Source organism: Odontesthes bonariensis, chromosome 15 (genome assembly GCF_027942865.1).
Source record: "Odontesthes bonariensis isolate fOdoBon6 chromosome 15, fOdoBon6.hap1, whole genome shotgun sequence".
NCBI classification, from domain to species: domain Eukaryota; kingdom Metazoa; phylum Chordata; class Actinopteri; order Atheriniformes; family Atherinopsidae; genus Odontesthes; species Odontesthes bonariensis.
Genome location: NC_134520.1, coordinates 29669675 through 29690248, shown reverse-complemented (window position 1 = coordinate 29690248; position 20574 = coordinate 29669675). Strand labels below are relative to the sequence as shown.

The 20574-nt window shown below is 37.6% G+C and overlaps 1 protein-coding gene across 1 annotated transcript; it reads left to right on the top strand.

The window, feature by feature from the left end:
• The first annotated feature begins 1472 nt into the window (after window positions 1–1472).
• On the top strand, window positions 1473–15955 carry cp (ceruloplasmin). Its single transcript, XM_075484552.1, has 24 exons — window positions 1473–1633; window positions 2646–2890; window positions 2976–3188; window positions 3797–3970; window positions 4116–4207; window positions 4529–4691; window positions 4833–4971; window positions 5075–5214; window positions 6020–6160; window positions 6265–6309; window positions 6416–6630; window positions 7020–7170; window positions 8010–8222; window positions 8521–8728; window positions 9100–9239; window positions 9692–9820; window positions 10052–10158; window positions 10240–10295; window positions 10427–10498; window positions 10870–10961; window positions 11947–12086; window positions 12184–12240; window positions 12508–12657; window positions 15950–15955. Exons 1-24 carry the CDS (start codon window positions 1473–1475, stop codon window positions 15953–15955), a joined length of 3249 nt encoding a protein of 1082 aa, XP_075340667.1.
• Window positions 15956–20574: the final 4619 nt, after the last annotated feature.

The window sequence follows — 20574 nt, the reverse complement described above, 5'->3', positions numbered from 1 at the left end:
CCAGATGTTGTGTTTCCATGAAAGATAGCTGTGAATGTATGTTTGTATGGAAGCTTTACTCCTGCACACTTTTAGACAAGCAGACTGATGCAAATACAGTATTATTAGTTATAATTCTTCAAAGTACTTTATGAAAATTCTATCCCATCTGTCCCATATTTCCAAAGATATATAACAACAAAAATAAACAAAAAATAGGCAACACAATTCATTTATACAAATGCATACATGGAAAACCATCATTATAAAAAATTATAATAAGGTTTTATGCACCCGTAAATATACAAGCAGAAATACACATATGAAACATGTACTGTGTGCATGCGTGTGTTTTAAGCCAGGTCTTTTTCTAAAGTGCTGCTTATATCATAAAGTAACTGTAAAACAATAATTAAAGAGTTAGCTGAGAGATTAGCTGTGGTGAAATATGTTGCCCATAGCTTCACATGTTTCAGTTAAATATTTTTGCAGACTTGGATGGTGGTAAAATTAATCAGGAGATTGGTCAAAATGCAAGTTTGTTGATATAGCTGCCTGGTGTGACATAATCAGTTCCTGGATAATGTGCAGTGCTGGAATTTCCAGACTTGCCTGTTATTGATTTGAACCAGGTTCCAAAATGAGTAACCGTTGACTCTAACCTTGAGAGCCAAAAAAGTTTTTACCACAATGTGGCGCAGGAAGGTATTTTCTTTCATGATCAAGAATAACATTGTTTTACAACTATTTGAATATGGATAAATCTATCTTAAGTGAAGAATAATTCCAGATGGACACTAAATATCAGTGGTTAGGAAATTCTATAGTTTATTATTGAAATCCAAAAACACTACTGATTAAATTAAAGGGTCCAGTATTTGTATCACTGCCTTAATGTTTTGACTCCATTCTATTGCTACATATCTGCAAGCACAGAAAAAAAACTTATTTTCCAAAGAAAACATGATGAATACATAATTTATTTAGAGCAAATCCTCTTTCAGTTTAACAAGTTTTAGATTCAGTCAACCTCAGGTCGAGCACAGGCCCAGGAAAAATTCAGTGGCTGTATTTTGAAAGACAGTGGTCCACTTTGTGTTTGACAGCATAAATAATTTAAACATGACAGACCATTTAAAATAGTCTGTGGATGTTGAGGGGTTAATGTTTGGTTGTCTTTTCTTACGTAAGCCCAACCTGGCTATCGTACCTCTTTGTACCTTTTTGTTAGTTCAATACCTTTTGATGTCTGTGACCCTTTTCCCCTATTGGCTCATTTTGGCTATACGCCAGCTTCAGCTTTTAAAAACACACAGAGAGTCAAAATTTTTGTCACACTGATTGACTAATGACTGTCAGTGGTCTACACCATCGTGTCTTCATCTTTCTCATCTGCTGGAGTACTGGACAGAAAATAGAAATAACTCATCGTTGTCTCTGTTAGTTTATCACTGCATTTGTATTGAAAGAGGCAGTAGCACTATATTTTCAAAATGCGAAAACTGGAGTTGAGAGCTGTGTTACTGCTGTGCTGCTCAGTAATATGTGTTTCTAGCATGAGAAGAGATTACTTTTTCAGGATAGAGGAGGTGTCTTGGAACTATGCACCAAGTGGGATGAACATCATTCAGAACCGCTCAATTCAGGATGATGAGTAAGTTCACATACCACACTGTCTTGACTATATTTAAGCATAGTTTTTTTTGGTATTATTTGTCTATGCTTAATTACTGTTAGAGCATCCTAGTATACTGCAGAACGTGGTGTCATTTCCATGAACCATGTTTGATTTTAATGGATCAAAGTGCTGATGAGATATGGACTCAAACTTTGGTTCTGATTGGTTCTGATTGACATCTGCTTTTAAAAATTCAGAATTCATATCAAAACCCTTGGGATGCTTGGTCTGATGATCATCTGAGCTAGTTTGAGTGAATGTTGGAAAAAATGGAGACACAAAAAATATTTTAAACCTTCATAAAATCCAATATTACTGAAGGTTATTTCACATGATGCCTTAAATACAGCTTAAAATTAAAAAAATACATGCATAAAGGTACTTCTATATTTTAACCACTGGTGGTACTATTGTATTTGAGGAGTAGAGACCAAGTTGCTTAACACTTCCTTCTCTCAAATCCAGTTCTCCTAGAACTTTCATGACAATTAGCCAATCAGTGTTTCAAGGCCCTTGTTTTTGTGATGAATCACCACTTTGCTTGCCAGGATGTTTAAATAAAAAGTTGTGATTGTCCTTCTAGTTATTATGCCTATGCTGGAAAGAGCTTATTAGAAAATAATAAAAACCTAGGGGGAACTTTTAAAGTTAAAGTCAAAATAAAGTTCACCCCCATATAATTTGTTTCCTCCTCTTAACTAAAGGAAAGAAAGTCACAAGGAAAACTGGTCACAATAGTTTGTGAAACTCCTTGAATGAATGATGATTTCTGGACAGAGATTTTAGTTTTCAAAAGTTTTTTTTCTGGGATTTCAGCCATCACATGCTAAATGCCATCCATTTCCATTATATTCAACACAAGACAGACATTTTCTACTGCTGATATCTCCAAAACACAGTAGCTCATACCAACACAATGTAAATGGAAACAGCCTACGTGATTAGTAGACACACAATTTGTTTCCTTTCTGTCTGTATCTCTTTGCAGAGATGCCTCAGTCTTTTTGGCAAAAGGTCCCCAGCGTATCGGCTCCATCTACAAGAAGGCTGTTTATAAGCAGTACAGCGACGCCACCTACAGAACAGAGGTGACGAAGCCAGCCTGGCTGGGTTACCTCGGACCTCTGTTGATGGCGGAGGAGGGAGACACAGTTTTCATTCACCTAAAAAACTCAGCATCCAGACCTTTCAGCATCCACCCACATGGATTTAACTACAGCAAAGGCAATGAGGGTGAGAAAAAAACCCAAACTGATGAAATATCAGAGATATTTTGTTAGTTTTATGAATACATAACTCTGTGTGTGGTTTCCCACAGGAGCCCTATATCCAGATGGCACAAGTCCCTTGTTGAAGAGGGACGACTCAGTCGCTCCTGGTGCAATGATGATCTATGAGTGGACCCTCCCAGAATCCCACAGCCCAGTATCTGAGGACAATAACTGCATGACCAGGTTCTACCACTCCCACGTTACTCCACCAAGAGATATCAACTCAGGGCTGATAGGACCCCTTCTCACCTGTAAGAAAGGTACTGTTTAAAGCATACCATATCCAGTGGAAAGGAAATTCTTTTGGGATGCTTTTCAAAGGCATTGTTGAGATATTTAACTTTTTTTTTTTTTTTTTTTTCAACTTGTGACATTTCTATCATTTTAATCCACAGTGTTTTGGAGAGAAATAATGTACTTTCATGCCATCAAAATAGTATGACAACTATAGCTACTGTTTCCCATGTAGATAAATGCTTGTGATAGAAAAAAAATCATGTAATAAAATATGCTACTTCATTACACGTGAAAATCATTCAAGAAGAGTAAAAATGAAAATTATAATCGGCTGCAAGTCAAAATGGTTCAATGTTAAATTGTTGATGTCTAAATAAAAAAATATTCATGCATATCTGTAACATAGACAGAGTTCCTTCTCCCTGATAATTAGTCATTTCATTTTAATACGTTGGGACATGTCACTCACTGCATTTTCACAGGTAATGTAAATGTAATGGAGAATTTCACCTAAGTACCATGAAGCCAAAAAAAAGGGCAAAGTCTTATGCCTTTCGGATTTTATTAAACAAATCAAAAGCTAATCTCTTAGCTGTCACAACATGTTATCTCCTCTTCTTTTGCTCTGCAGGAACTCTGGATATAGATGGCGACAGGGCAGTAGACTACACGTATGCTTTGTTGTTTATGGTGTCAGATGAGAACTTCAGTTGGTATCTGGATGACAACATCAGGACATACATCACCAATCCTGCAAGAGACCTGAAGGAGGATGAAGATTTCATTGAGAGTAACAAGATGCATGGTAAGGGGGGGATCATTACTTACACACACACACACACACGCACGCACACACACACACACACACACACAGACACACACGCAGATACACACGTGTGTGCTTGTGAATAAACAAATACACTATTTAACACTGCGTATCTGTGTTATAGGAATAAATGGTTTTCTGTATGGTAATCTACCCGGACTGAGCATGTGCCAAGGCAACAGGATCAATTGGCACATGATAGGCTTAGGAAATGAGGTAACAATAATCATAACTATAAACCAAACAACCTGAGTCTGCAGGGACTTTTTGCAGGGAATTTTAGGGCCACGGTGAAATTTCAGTGGAACATAATTTCCTACAGTTTGCAAATAAACAAAATGTAATCATGTATATTGTAAATAAACCTGTTTACATCATTTTTACACATTTTTTTCTACCTATAATCATATCAATGATAATTTGAGAAAAGATATTCAAGTGAAAAAAAAAAACATGAAAAAAAGTTGCTTGTACCTTATTTGAACTGAAAATGTGATTTACATAAGCACAAATAATTCTGATGCAATCTATTTATAGGTGGACATGCACTCAGTTCATTTCCATGGCCAGATCCTGACCACTCTGAACCACCACACAGACTTGGTCAATCTTTTCCCGGCCTCCAGCGCTACTGCTGGAATGGTGGCTGACAACCCCGGGCACTGGCTGCTAACGTGCACTGTCAATGACCATCTGATGGGTGAGATCACTTACTCCAGACTCAATATAAGGCTGATCTCTCCATCAACCTGATGGAGCTTGATTCAAGACAAGACTATTGAGACCCCTTTTGCTAATATTCACAGTTTTTTTGTGTGTTTCTGTTTGTGGTTGAATTTAGCTGGAATGCAGGCTCTATTTGAGATCAAGAAGTGTTTCCCCCATGTCCATAAACCCCGGCCTTACGGTGAGCTCAGACAGTACTTCATTGCTGCTGAAGAAGAGGTCTGGGACTATGCTCCTACAGTGCCTAGTGATAGGTTGGTTACTCCTGATATCCACACACAAAGTCACACAGAAATTATGCCAGTTTTTCTTTTGAAATCTAACCCAACTTATATCTGAACTTTTTCATGTGGACAGTGAGGCAAAAACATTTGTAACCAAAGGTCCAAACCGCATTGGAAGCCGTTATAAGAAGGTTCGCTATGTGGAGTACACCGATAAAACCTTCACAACAAAAATGCTACGCAGCCCAGAGGAAAAACATCTTGGAATCCTGGGTAATCATACCTGGATTATTATTCTTTTTCTTGTTCTTTGGCCCAATCCCTTTTCTGGTTGCACGAATAGATTAATCTGCCAAATCTCCTCCAACTCCACAAGTTGTACTTGAGTATTTGTTTGCTAACTTAAAGTTTGTTCTGTATGTTAAATATTACCCAATTAGTAAGTCAGCTATCATCTGAATTATTGTTCTGAGACTTTGATTATATTTAAGACTTCTTTAATTTGACTACTCTCAGATTCTGTGTTAGATTTAAGGTGCAGCACAGATGTTTGTAGCTTTTTTATTAGTTCTAGAGACTGGTATAAGAAGTACTCAGAGGTTATACATAAAAGTAGAAGTACCTGTGCGTAAAAGTACTTCTAAAAGTTACAAATTGTAGTCCAATAGAAATATAGAATAGTAGAAAAAGAAAATACTCAATTAAAGACAACTACAGAACATGAGCACAGATTATGGCAACATTTCTGAAACTTGACATATTTTGACGGATTGTAAATGCTCTGCAGACTTTTATAGCACAAAAATGTGCACAAAAATTTAGTCTTAGTTTCTAGAAAGATATGTATAAAACTGCCACTGTGCCTGATACTGATACTACAAGACAACCCTTCTTCTACTTGAGCCACAGCCACTGTTTTTAGTTGTGTTGATAATCCTCTATTGTCTTGTGATGATTTCTTAATTTTCCTGATTTTGAAAACTGTTTGTTTGAACCATCTAATGGGCCTTTGATCTAAATTTTCAACAACCATTTTGTGTGTTTGTCTTTGTTTGTTGGTGTTCCTCAATGTCTCCAGGTCCTGTGCTGCGTGCTGAGGAGAAAGACACTATTAACGTGATGTTTATGAATAAAGCCAGCCGCCCTTATTCAATTCAGCCCCATGGAGTACAGTACAGTATAGAACAGGATGGGACGCTCTACTACAACGAGCTGGAAGGTTATTATATGCACAAAATACAGTGATCAGTTTACCAGATAAATCTTTATGTTTTTCTAATATTTACCACATTCATCTGAAATCCTCACTCTTCTTTCTGTTAGAATCACACACAGAAAAGAAACTACGGGAGCTCAAGAAACAGCCAAGTAAGTTAGAATCTGTATGAAGATGACCGGTTAGAACATTTTTCATAAGATTTATTCCTTTACTCATTAATGATAACTCTTTTTCTGTGTAATTGTATTTCTGCAGGAATTGTGACTCCTCCCCCCGCTGCTCTCGTCAGACCTGGGACAGTGTACAGCTATGAGTGGTCTGTACCTGTGGATGCTGGTCCCGTACAGGGAGAGGCTGACTGTCTGACTTATCTTTACTATTCTGCTGTGAATCCTATTAAAGACACCACCTCTGGGCTGGTTGGGCCTCTTCTCATCTGTCGACCTGGATCGCTGAAGAAAGGACAACAGGTAAAAGAAGAGAGGGACTAAATCAGATGCTTCATATTAAAATTACTTTTGCAAGTTGAGTGCCATTTACTGGGGCATTTTCTGTCCAAATTTGTAGCATCTGGGTGATGAGATGGTTAGCAACGTTGCATCGCAGTGAGCAGTTTCTGTTGCAAACCTGCTGATCAGCTGTGGTTTGTCTGTGTGTTGTGTTCAAAGACATCCATGTTGATGTTTTCTGAACTGTCCAAAGGTGGGATCATGAAGAGATGTGCTGTGATTTGTCCAAGGTGTACACCACCTTTTTCCCAGTGCCAGTTGTGACCCCCCCCCCAAAAAAAAATTACCCAGTTTATCAATGAAACCCTAATTTGACATGTTATGCTTGTTTTATCTCTCGTTTCATGTAGAAAAACTATAACAAAGAGTATCACCTCATGGCCACAGTGTTTGATGAGAACCTCAGCTGGTATTTGGATGAAAACATTCGGACTTTCACCACTGCTCCCAACACCGTCAACAAGGAGGATGAAGGCTTCATGGAGAGCAACAAAATGCATGGTGTGTAATTTCACACATAATGTGTGCTTTAAAGAGAAGTCAAGGCTAATTTTATTTATATAGCCCAAACATAATTGTGGTCTTAATGGGCTTTAAAATTTCAAAGAAATAATATAGGTACATTCTTACACTGTAATCAATTTGCATAAAAAGAGGAAATAACACATAAAGTAATAAATAGAATGGAAATTAAATGACAGTGAAAAACCAGGAAAAACCATTAGTATTTTTAATCACATGAACATGTGTCAATTATTGTACACTAACTGTACATAGCTCACTGTTCATACTGTCAATTCTGTTTATTCTGTTTATACTGCCATATACAGATTTTTTTTTTTATATACTTTTTTATCTTCTACTTTATATTTACTTCATATTTATTGCTGTTTTGCACCAAGAGGGAGAACACTATTTCAATTCTGTGTATGTCCTGCACATACGGCAGCATTGACAATAAAAGTTGACTTGACTTGATGTGAACAAGGAAGACCAGACAATAAAATATGAAAATAGTTTAACCTGGAGGTGACAAATACATTTATTACAATTTCAGCATTGGAAAAGAAAGAGATGAATTAGATGGAAATGAAATGTGCCCGGAGGGAAAGAATGATGATCTGGTAAATTCTTTGAAGTGACGATATAAATAACAGTAAAAAAAAAATTACACCAAGGATTTTGACTCTGTCACTCAGAGATATGACCCAAGTGTTGAGATCAGTTTATATCAGAATTTAAAAGAACTTAACTGTTGCAATAATTCAAAGGTTTTTCTGATTTGTTGGACCATATTTAACACAAGCCTTTCTTGTTGTATCTCTGTGACTTTCTTTTAGCCATCAATGGGTTTGTCTACAATAACCTCCCAGGCCTGACCATGTGTAAGGGGGATAAAATCACATGGCACCTGTCAGGGCTGGGTTCAGAGAGCGACATCGTGAGCCTTTACTTCCAGGGCAACCGCTTCCTCTACCAACAGAACAGACGAGACACCATCAGTGTTTTCCCTCACATCTCACACACAGTCACCATGGAGCCGGACAGCATGGGTATGAGGGTTTCTTTTGCTCAGGCTCCACCATGCACACGACATAAAACATCTGCAGCACACTTAGAAAGACTTTTTTTGAAAAGATGATGAGGGTGTGCATCACATGTTACAGTCAGGATACATCAAGAAAACACAATATGTAACAGAAGGAATAGCAAAATATATGAAGCATTAACTCTGCTTAACTCCAAAGCACAACTGGCAAGACGACTGAAAACCAGGTTTAACTATTTTTGCATTAATACTTAATACTAAAGGATGAGTTACGTCAAACGTAATGTTTGTGTGGGTTTTAGGAAAGTTTGAAGTCGTGTCTGCTACAGTGGATCATTATCGTCATGGAATGCGAGCCAACTACTTGGTGGAAAAGTGCGGTATGTTTCAGCGCCAGGGAGAGGTGATGCTCCATTCAAAAACCTACTACATCGCTGCCATGGAAATGGACTGGGACTACTCTCCAAACCGTACCTTTGAGGCAGAAATGTTCCTTGGGCATGAAGAGAAGTAATACCTTTTTTTAATTAAAAAAAATAAAATAAAATTGACTGCAGTTCAGCTCATCCATATATTTATAAAAAGTCCCTGCTGCACTTTAAACCTTATCAATCATTCGAGGTCAAATAAATAATTTCCCTCAGTGTCATACAGCACATGAGTGTCACGCTGCAGTTTTAGTCAACACTTTAGAGTTGTATCTAGAGTCATTACATCATCCTGCTCCCTTGAATGTTCACAAGAGCAACATAAGGTGTAATTCTGCAGATCAACTTGTCTCAGATAAGCCCAGCATTTCCTGAAGTAGTAAAGCAACAAAATAGTTATCATTGGTTATTTTGAATCGGTGACCAGTAACAAATGATTTCCTTTTATTGCAGTCCTGCCCTTGTCTTTGTAGACCCAAGTGGTGGGTTTATAGGCTCTCGTTACACGAAGGTTGTCTACCGACAGTTCACCAACGACAAGTTTGTCAAGCAGGTGGAAAGAGCAGCGGATGTGGAACACCTCGGCATTATGGGTAAGCTGTGAGGACAGCAGTGAAATGTGTTAATTCATGTTTGTCAGTGTAAACTTGCTCTGACGATATGTGAGGCCCCTCATTGGTCCTCCTGTAGAAATATGATTTTGTGTCTCTTTAAGTTAGAGAAATTTTGTATTATTTTATGTATCTAATATCTCTCCTTTTGGCTGATTTGTCCAATCTAGCTTATCTTGTGTCAAATGATTTGTACCATGTTAAGTTACTTTACATCCATTGGTAGCCATTTTGTGTTGTTTCTTGATTGTTTTCAATGTTAGTTTATTTTGTGGTCTAATTCAAGTTGTTTTGCATTTCTGCTAATTCTAAACACTCACATTTTATTTTTCAGTCATGTTTTTCATTTTATTCTTCACTTTATTTCTTTTTGGGGGTTGTTATATGAGTTATTCTGATACAGCTGGTAATAAAACGGAATCCTTTTCTCTTAGGTCCAATGATTCATGCTGATGTGGGTGACAAAGTTAAAGTGGTTTTTAAGAATATGGCAACCAGACCTTATTCTATCCATGCCCACGGTGTTAAGACAGAAAGTCCTGATGTCTACCAAACTAAACCAGGTACAGGAATGTTTTTTAAATTGGTTTTCAGTTAGTTTTCATTCCATATTGTTGCAACTTTTCTATGTCTTTGGAAATGCTTTTGAGTCTTTAGCTGATTAAGGACAAATTAAAGCATTTGTTGCTTTATTTTTCAAAGGGTATTACCATTCAGCTTTACTGAATTGTATGCATCTTTTTAACATATGTATGAAAGATAAAAATCCTTTAGAAAAAATCTGTCTGTCACAGGTGAAACTCACACATACACCTGGTATGTCAACAAGAATACAGGACCAACCGCGGAGCAAGAGGAGTGCTCTGTTTCTGCATACTACTCTGCTGTAGATGTCACAAAGGTACACCGCTTTAGACTAGAACAAACAAAAACCACGCACAAGTCATCACACTAATGGAAATGTTTTGTCTTTGCCTGTCAGGACCTTTACAGCGGGCTGATTGGTCCATTAGTGATCTGCCGTCGTAGCTGGGCCAGGTGAGTGTTTCTGATGTCTACGCGTTGGCCGAAGACTTTAAGTTATCTTTAACTTTAGAATTATTTTTCTTTATACTTTAAATGTCTTACACCGAAACGCCATAACTATAACAGAACTGTGCTGCTTTCAGGAGCCTTGGACTGAAAAAGGAAGTTGAAGAGTTTGCGCTGCTTTTCATGGTCTTTGATGAGAACGAAAGCTGGTAAGTTTCTAGATAATTGTCAAAACACTGAATGTTTGGACACTTCACTGAAGTTACAAATGAAGCAAAGGTGGCTTAATTGCATCTAACCATGAAATTGTTGTAGAAATTGTTACACTTGTTGCACTGTTATTTGCAGTGGTAATAAATCAGATCTGAATGAGTGCCAAAAGGAGAAATCTGAGTTAATCTCACAGGTTCAGACCTTATTTCAGCATTTTGTCATCCTCAGAATAATATGTTATACAATATGCTCTATAAACACACATATTGTACTACTGATGTTCACAGATGATTACAATGTAACCTTAATTTTCCTGCAGCATTTTCACAAACAAACATTAAAGAGCTCTGTTTCACTCATACTCCAGGTATCTGGATAAAAATATCAAGACACACATAAGCAACCCTCGCCCGAATCTGAAGGATGATGAAACCTTTATAGAGAGCAACAAGATGCACGGTGAGATGAGCACATGCAGAAATCTCAAACTGCCATTTTGACTGAAGGATCCATTCATAGAAACTCTCTCAGACCAAGACGTCCTGGATGTTCTTGAATAAATGAAGTGAAAAGCCCTGAAATTTCAAACATTAGAATCCTAAAACTCTTCTTCAAATATGTTGCAGGTTTGGCCTTGATCATTTTTACTATTCTTTCCAATCTTGACCAAAAGCTGTTTTATTTATTTTTACTGGATTGGCTTGTTGTTGTTTGTGTTGACCATAAAAATCCCCATGATAGTGAACAGTTATTCCTGAAAATTGTACAGTTATTGACCAAAGAATTAGAAAATATTCACTTTCAAGACCTATATCTCCAGATAATTTTACTTTTTTTTCAACCAAACTTTCTGTGAAGCATTAATTTGGACCTATTTTTATTTGAGCAATTGATATTCTTAAAGATATTTTAAGGGATTGATTCCCAAATAAACTTTATTTCCAAAGATGCTTTTTGTTACAAGACATTGCATATATGGAGAACTGAAAATTCCTCACACTTTCTGCTGTAACATCACATCCAATGGTGTCGTTTAATGAGTAAGCAATCCCATTCCTGTGCAACACACCAGTTTATCATTCAGTTCTGGAAAATTACAGCCTGTAACAGTTTATTTGTCTTGTTGCAAAATAGATAGTTATCTCATCTGGACAAAACATTTACTCTAGTTCCTTGCGCAATGCAATTTCAATCTTTTCGGTGATCATTTCTGATGCCATGAATTATGCAATAAGTACTAAATGTGAACCTAAAGAAAACTTTCACATCAAGTTTTCAAGAAAATCCACTGCATGAACTGAGAGGGAAAGGTGAGCTTTTATGGAAGTAAAAGATATTGTGAAGATATTCTCATGGCTTCTTCTTTATATAAGAAAATGTATCAGCTAAACATTTCTTGACAAAGTTTATTTGCTGAAATGCTTTTCTGTGTGTTTTTGTGCAGCCATAAATGGTTATGTTTATGGTAACCTGAATGGCTTGAACATGGAGGCGGGTGATAAGGTGTACTGGTACCTGATGGGAATGGGCAATGAAGTGGATATACACACTGTGCACTGGCATGGCCATAGTGTGGAATACAAGGTATATGAAACAAACAAATAAATGCTGCATAGGGTCCTCCAACACAATTATCAATAGGATAAAAAAATGACCCTCCATAATTCTTTTTATTCTAAAGGTGGGTGGAGGTCGTCACCGTGTCGACTCATACGAACTGTTTCCAGCCATCTTCCAGGTAAAACATCAGAAACTCCACTTCAAATTGTTTTAGTTTGTTTGAGAGAATTAGTCGTTGTTTTCTCTTTATCTTTTGTTTCCTTCAGTGAATGCTGTATTTCATTTCCTGTAATATCCTCTTTCATGTAACCTCTACAAAGATATATCATGAAGGCAACAAAATCCAAAATAATTACAAACAAGCGATTCATATTTTTTTCAAATACCGATGAGACGTTGTCCCAGCACTTTTACCAGGTTGCGTTATGTTCTTCTTCCTTTCCAGACAGTAAAGATGCGCCCTCAGTATCCCGGCACTTGGCTGCTCCACTGTCACGTCACCGACCACATTAAAGCTGGAATGGAGACGACGTATACTGTGACTGAAAAAGGTAAGGAAGACATGAAGACAAATTCAGACATACAGATAAAAATGGTGAGGTTGAATATCTTTTTTTTTTTCCTTTAACAGTATCGAGGAGAGGCTGAACTGCTGAGTAAAACGGACCCAGATAGAAACTTTAATGTTACTTTCTGTGCCTAACTAGCTGAATGCCCACTTAGAAAAATCTGTTTAACATGAATAGCTACTGGCAGAAACTATACACAAAATTAATCAGTCATTTTATATTAAAATGTGTGTTTTTAAGTATCTGTTTTGATATTTTACAAATGATAGTAACTACTGCCAAACTACTGGAAAAAGGAAATACTAATAAATAACATATATAAAATGCAAAGGAATTCTTTGAATTTTGTCTGTATTTTGCAGTGATATGTAGATGTTTTTGATTAATCATCTATCCATACATCCATACATCCATCCTTGATTTGGTGTAATCTTCATGCTTTTATGTTTTGTGAGTATTCGCACCAAGTTCGTCTTTTCTAAATTCTCATTATTCAAAAGAGACATTTACATGCAGCTGAGGTTGTTTTTTGTTGAGGGATAAAGTTTGGAGTTGCCTTTAGAGAAATAGATTATGCAGTATACAACAACAACAACAACAACAAAAACGTATTTACAATGCTGTGGTTATAATACCAAATCTCTACAGGTGTGTTCAATAAGATGCCCTAAAGACTTCAGTTTTAAGTCTGTAGTGTTGCTCTAATCCACCACAAGATGGCAGAAAGGGCATTTAAATGCAAACAGGAATTTGACAGCAGCAGTTTGACCTGGCAGCTTTACTACAGTCTCAGGTCCATGTGAAGCAGCTCAGACGATGCAGACATGCCTTTTTGTGGCTGGACGATCCTATCTGGTGTGATGGTTTCACATCCTATAACCATGTATTCAGTACATGTATTTAATATAAAGGCACAGCGGTAACCCAGAGTTTCCTGTTTACATGAAACAGATGATGCTTTTCTGCTTAAGATGCATACGCACGGCTGAAAATAGTGGTGGCCTGGTATGGTGGCAATGAAGGCAGGATATGATACAAAAAATAAACTCCAGTGTACCTTGAAGATGGCTGATGAGACCCCTTGTGTATTTGTAATGATGACTGTTTTTTGGACTGATATCTATACTGTGTCAATTTGGACATATCAACAATGTTGTTAAACAAGTGGAAATCTATGTATAGGCTGGAAAAAACTGAGGAAGTAACTTTAACTAGTTACACACAATGCAAGGCAAGGCAAGCTTATTTGTATAGCACAATTCAACAACAAGATGATTCAAAGTGCTTTACAGAGACTTTAAAACAGTAGAAATAAAAAGAATGATTTAAAATTTAAACAAAAAAGAAAGAAATGAGAACAATAGATAAAAATTAGATAAAATCAGTGGTTAAAATGTGATTAAGTTTTGAAACTCAAGCTTTAGATTTGGAGCTTTATTCAAATGCAGTTGAAAATAGGTGTGTCTTGGACCTGGACTTAACACAAGATTGATGTGAATTCCCTGGAAAATGACGTGCTCTATTTGCACAAACACACATTTTCTAGACTTAAAGGGGAACTCCGGGGCATTTGAAGCGCATTTCCATTGCTAGAGGTTGTCAAATACTGATAGTAGGACACAGACAGGTGCAAATCTGCGCTCCCTGTGTGGAGATAGCGCTGTTCGCTCAGCCTGTCATGTGAGGCTAATACGTGGTGGCTAAGGGGCAAGCGCTAACCCTTCCACGTAAAACAACAACTTGCACACTGCAGAAACGTGACGTCACACCATTTTATAAACCATCCGACAATAAAGTCACAAGCCTTACGATCAAAACCATATGCATGGTTCTCACATTGCTGGCATCGGGACGTTACAAAACAACTTTATAAACAGCATGTAACTCACCGGTTAGTTGTACGCTCGCGCATGTGAAAGCCCAAAAGAGTCGATGGACGATAATCACATATACAAAACAATTATTTTCTCTAGAAAAACTGCGTTCAAGTATTTAAAACATTACAACAATACATGCCCAGTAATATTGTTGTAATGTTTTAAATACTTGAACGCAGTTTTTCTAGAGAAGATAATTGCTTTGTATATGGGAGTTTCGTCCATTGACTCTTTTGGACTTTCACATGCGCGAGCCTACAACCAGCCGGTGAGTTACATGCTGTTTATAAAGTTGTTTTGTAACGTCCCGATGCCAGTAATGTAAGAACCATGCATATGGTTTTGATGGTAAGGCTTGTGACTTTATTGTCGGATGGTTTATAAAGTGGTCTGACGTTTCTGCAGTGTGCAAGTTGTTGTTTTACGTGGAAGGGTTAGCATTTGCCCCTTAGCCACCACGTATTAGCCTCGCATGACAGGCTGTGCGAACAGCGCGATCTCCACACAGGGAGCGCAGATTTGCACCTGTCTGTGTCCTACCGTCAGTATTTGACAACCTCTAGCAATGGAAATGCGCTTCAAATGCCCCGGAGTTCCCCTTTAATACCAGGGGCTTGGACAGGTAACGTTTGTACCTTGTCGATCAAATATGTAATTTGTATGCAAGCCCACATGCATATGTGAAAATGTGAGAGCGGTTGTGTTAAAAGAGACGTTAAACGCAGAGATCCCTTTGTGAGAAAGTGAAGTAAGCAAGTTATGTGGATTTATTTAGCATCTTTCTCAGATAAAAATCATAAAGGGCTTTACAATAAATACTAAACATGAAATTAAACCATTCAATAAAAAGACAATAAATGACTTAAAAACCCTATCTAACTAAAAACTAAAAAAAAGAGTCACCGACTTGATGGTCTGCATGAGGACAGAAAACTAATGACGAGACAAAATATAACTGCTTTCAAAGCCCACAAGGTAGTTTTGGTGATGCAGACACCTTAGATACACCAGTTTATTAGATTCCTGTCACATGATACAACTCAACTCGACTTTCTCTCTTCTTTAGAAACTTAAGTTTTGAGTTTCCAAACAAAGAGTTAAAGTGAGGATATACGGCAGGCAACATTGTTTGGGAAAAAAATCATTGCAAGAGTCATCAAATGTTGTGCTGTTCAAGTCGTGTCTATGGGCTCAAGACCATTTTATGAAAGGTCTGGATTTGTTGTGGTTTCCTCTCAGTCTCAGACAGACAGAACTTCAGATTAGATTTCAGGACAGGTCAAGACCTCAACTAGTCATCACTGTAGTTATTTCTTCCTGTTCTACACGCAACTAAAAGTTTGACTTGTACCTTGTTGTTTTATATTTATTTGTTTGTTGTTGTTTCCTTCTTGATAGCTGTTGGTGTTATGATTCTTTTCTGTGATTTGTGGTCCATCAGATTTAAGACAAAAATAATTATTTGGTGTTCATGTGTGAAATGAGCTTCACTTTGGCCAGAAAACTAATGACAACATAATTTGATGACAGAGTACTGCTATCACCACTTCTTTGCTTGGCCACAAGAAAAACAAATCGAATACATAAATCAAACTTTTCATATCATTAAATGTTAGCAATTGTGTGCTTTGAGTGTCCTGAACTTCTCAACGTTGTGTCATTCGATCTTTCCCAAGAAAAAACACACATCTGCTCACAATTTCCATGGAAGTTAAAGCACCTCAAGTATTGTTATTTCAGGGTTCAGGCAAGAAATGTTGTCTGGTTAACATGGTTTAAATATTTGCTGTGCAATACAGAACTCAAATCTTAAATAAATTCATCAGTCGTCCCTGTTAGTTTTGACATGTTCTCACCGTACTTTGGTTTTGGTTAAGCCTCTGTCTTGCTGTAAGTGGTCCTGACGACAACACTTGCATGTGCATACCAACAGTGTCACTACAGTAGCATTGAGCTCCTGTGTCCCACCCCAAGTTGTTATACTTACACAAAAAATAAGTTTAACCTATTTTTACTCAGAACAGAATGTGAACTTCCACAGTGCAATGGCCGCTCTCGTCTTTTCAGGTAGACTTGTGGGAAGTTTGACTTCGCCGCCTCCAAATAAGTAGGGTCACATTGAATCGAAACGTACCATTCATTGGAAAATAGTCATGAGGTCTTTGAGTCTATCGGTATTCAACTGAGCGGTGGAGTTTGGTGCCACTTGGAGCAGTGAGTGCACAAGTACTGATCGGAAACAAAACTTTTCCTTATTAGACTAAATGTCACCACATAGCCAGCACACCAATACTCCTGCATGCTGTTGTTCCAGGAGTCGACAGCTACAGAGAAAAACAATTGAAAAAGCAGCTTGGGAAAACAAGCAAAGATGCAATCAGTCATTTCAGATGTTCCAGACTCAGATCATATGTTCAAAATCATTTGGAAATTAACTATGCAGTTTGACAGGCTTCTGAAGTTTTTAGGAAGGTTTTTCATCGGTGAAGGGAAATGAGATTGTGAATTTTCTAATTTTTCCAAACATAGAATCAAACAACAAACACACCCACAAAGCTACACACACCAACTCTATCTCTCAAACACACACGATACAGAGTGCAGTGCAGGTCTAAGCAGCTGCCTGCAGTACTCCATTTGCTGGCAATGAAATAGAATTTAGAAGATTCAGACCATGAAATGTGGGCAGTAATAGCAGCTCTGATCTAAACATGCTCAGAATCTCAATTTTGTGGCAACAACTCTGTTCCATTCAGCCAGTGACCTGACACTGGACTCCACATTTTGGGGTGGCTTTCCCCCAGAATGTTGTTCTTTGTAGCTGTGTTGACATTAGCTGATCAAGGCACAGCTGTCCAACTGATGCGGCTCATTTAATGCTGGAGGACACAGTTTTACCAAAAAATAAGCTGTAATAAAGTTATACTAGTGATTTACAAGGTTCTGATGTTTGAGTCATTTTCAGTCTCTTTTTCATCCTTCTATTCTTGGAGTATAAAGAGGGCAATAATGACTTTATATATAAAAACCCACCATCACATGTATGTTTTTTTTGAGAGGGGCTGCCAGCTAAAAAGATAAAAAAGGCAAGTTAATCAGAAAGCCACATTAAATACCTATAAACCACGTAGATATCAAAGAGTGTAAAAAGGACACACTTATTATAATCGAACGTATAAGGAACAAAGAAACACGCCTTCTCACTTCCTCTAACACCACTTGATGAAAGCAGTATTGTTAACTTTTGGAAAACCAGTAATTCTGTAGGTCAATGCACAAGCACCATGGGGCTCCTAAAAACACTGAAATGAATATATGCAGCCTAAAGAACTCAAGTTAAATAAGGACAATTCGCAGCCTAATATACTAGATTGTACCTCCTTTGACAGATTTAAAGTTTAGTTATCATCTCCAATGAGTATACCTGCATGTTTTGGTCGATGCAAACACTCTTATACATTTTGTTGAGTCTCTCTGGCTATTTATGAAGGATGGTAAATATATTCTTATTATGGCTCTTCCTGGACTGCAGGCCTATTACTACTGATTGGCTGCAACATCGGCATGTTGGAAGCAGATGGTTCCTGCAGTCGAATCTCCCTCCCATCCCAGTCTCTCTAGGTAGATTTGACATAAGCTTAATTAATGGACACAGGCATAAATTCCAAATGTAAAACGTAAACTGTCTGGCATTACAAAGGGATTTCTAACCAGAGCTCTCCTTTACTCTCGTCTTTCACACCATCAACTCTGGTTTGGCCCAGTTTCGAGTCATCACCAGAATTCCCATGAAAGAAATATATTCAGATTGGGGTCAGTATCAAACGAGGAATGCAGAATACCACATCTGAAAGCACAACACGTCGAACCTTGAAGAAGATGGTTCACAGCAGCAGAAGACCACACCGGGTGCTACTCCTATCAGGTGACAACAGGAAACTGAGACTACAATTCACACAAGCTCACCAAAGATTGGAAAACGTTGCCTTGTCAGACGAGTCTTGATTATTCTCAAATATAGCTACAACAGCAGTTTTTCAAGAAATACCTACAAAACTTCAAGCATAAGCTTTGAGGACATCATGGTGGTTGCATTTGTATGGACCTACTACATTAGTAAATACTGTAACTTTATGAATTGCTTGTAGTGGTTGTAGAATCAGAAAAAAAGTGAGCACTCAGATCTTTATATGAGTAAATATAGTAGGTGGAAATAGTCACAGCTGCTGACACAGCTCAGTCATATGATAATTTGTCTGAAGAGTAGCAGAAAGAAAACAAGATGGACCCACGGGTCCAAGTGATGGGACAATATCAATTCTTTAAGACAACAACTAAATATACACACACCTCTCCTCATGTACACACCAGCATCATCAACTGGTTTTCACAGACTTCAGTCACTTTCTCAGGTGCTCAGGGAAGTGGTCCTGCTGGTTACTTCCCATCTACCAGGAAGGGTTTGCCAAACAACACGAAAAACATTATCCTTATTTAAAAATGTATATTACAAAACCAAGTTTGCATGAGTTTTTTATTTGGTTTTGGTGTCCTTATTCTTTGTTCAAGTGTCCATGTGCTTTTAGCCCAACGGTGAAACGTGGTATGTGGTGCAGACATGCAATTGTATGAAAATTGTGGCGCATCACCGTGTTCACAGGTAAGCAGTAATTCCTAAAGGATGATTGAAGATGATATAATGATATGAGTATGTTGGTAATTCTTCCCTCCAGAAGAAATGCTAGTAAATCATTTTGAGTGTTAAGCATATTGGTGCAATGAGTTTTCTTAAAAGATTAATTTTAGATAATGGCAAAAAGAGGCAACAAACAAATTGGAGAGATGAGTTTATTTTCACAGGAGTTAGTGCCAGATTGTTACCACCGGGGGACATTTTTTAAGGCACACAAATATTGATTAAAGCACTTTTCCCTTTGGGATTTAACTTTGTTATCCAGAGTTATAGTGTGGCAGATTAAGTTGGAGAAGGAAATGTCTGGGGATGCTAAACACCGGCTGAAATTTAAAACCTTGCTTTTTCTTTTTGGTTTCGGTGCCAACTGGTCATTCTGTCTAGGCTTTAGCTGAGGATATTGATGCATGCAAACATTTCTATCCTCTGTAGTCAAATCTCCTGGTGACAGACAGACACACACACAGACACACACAGACACATCACAAAAGCTGAGAAAAACAACTCTTGTGTTTCTAGATGACCTTGGGTTTGTTTGTTCCTGTCAGGCTCTGGAACAATGTGCAAAAGAATCATGAGGCTTTGCTCTTAAGATTTTTCAGCTACAATATTCAACAGATTAAGATCCCAAATGAATGTGAACATGGAACTCTCTCAGTTGTCTGTATGTGTCTCCACTGAATGGCTAAATGTTCCCTTTTTTCAGTGAGTTCCGAATAAGTTGCCATAGATGATTATAAATATCTCTTCAAACAGGCCAATATTAATGTAGACCCTACTAGGCAGAAGCATCACCTTGTATCTGCTCAACCCTCATTAATCTCTGCCATTTTCCTCAGATATAGTCACTGAGGTCAATGACAAACTTCCAGCTTAACTTTGAATAATTAGGAATTCATTTTAACAAACTCTTTAAAGTTAAAAAGTCATAGACCATTTTCGTCCACTGCACTAAGCTTTATTTAACTCAATGGGACGTATTTGGTACAGAGGATTTGCCTCTTTAAATCCATCAAATAAGGCGGTAAATATTAGAGAGGATTTGATGAACACTGAGCTGAAGAAATAACCTGAAAGTAGATTTAGTTAGGACAGGCTGTGTGGCTGGCCCAAACGACCTGTCTCATACGACCTGTCTCATGAATGATTTGATTCGTTCTGTAGATTGTACGTCCATCAACCTGTGTGTCTGGATAACACACTTACATGATGATATTCTATGAAGTTAGTCTTCTGGTTCTGTAGTAGCACAATTAGCTCAAAGTACTGTAATCCATTTATTTCAATAAATGCCTGTTGCATAAACTATAACTACTTTATGTGGGGAAAAAACAGGCAATTTGTATTTGAGATTATACATGGAATTATTCCAA

Excerpts from the sequence above, each read along its gene's own strand:
- cp (XM_075484552.1), top strand. The coding sequence starts at position 1,473 with ATGCGAAAACTGGAGTTGAGAGCTGTGTTACTGCTGTGCTGCTCAGTA. Across the intron at positions 3,189-3,796 it reads CCTTCTCACCTGTAAGAAAG|GAACTCTGGATATAGATGGC; the intron begins GTACTGTTTAAA and ends TTTGCTCTGCAG. Across the intron at positions 10,962-11,946 it reads AGAGAGCAACAAGATGCACG|CCATAAATGGTTATGTTTAT; the intron begins GTGAGATGAGCA and ends GTTTTTGTGCAG.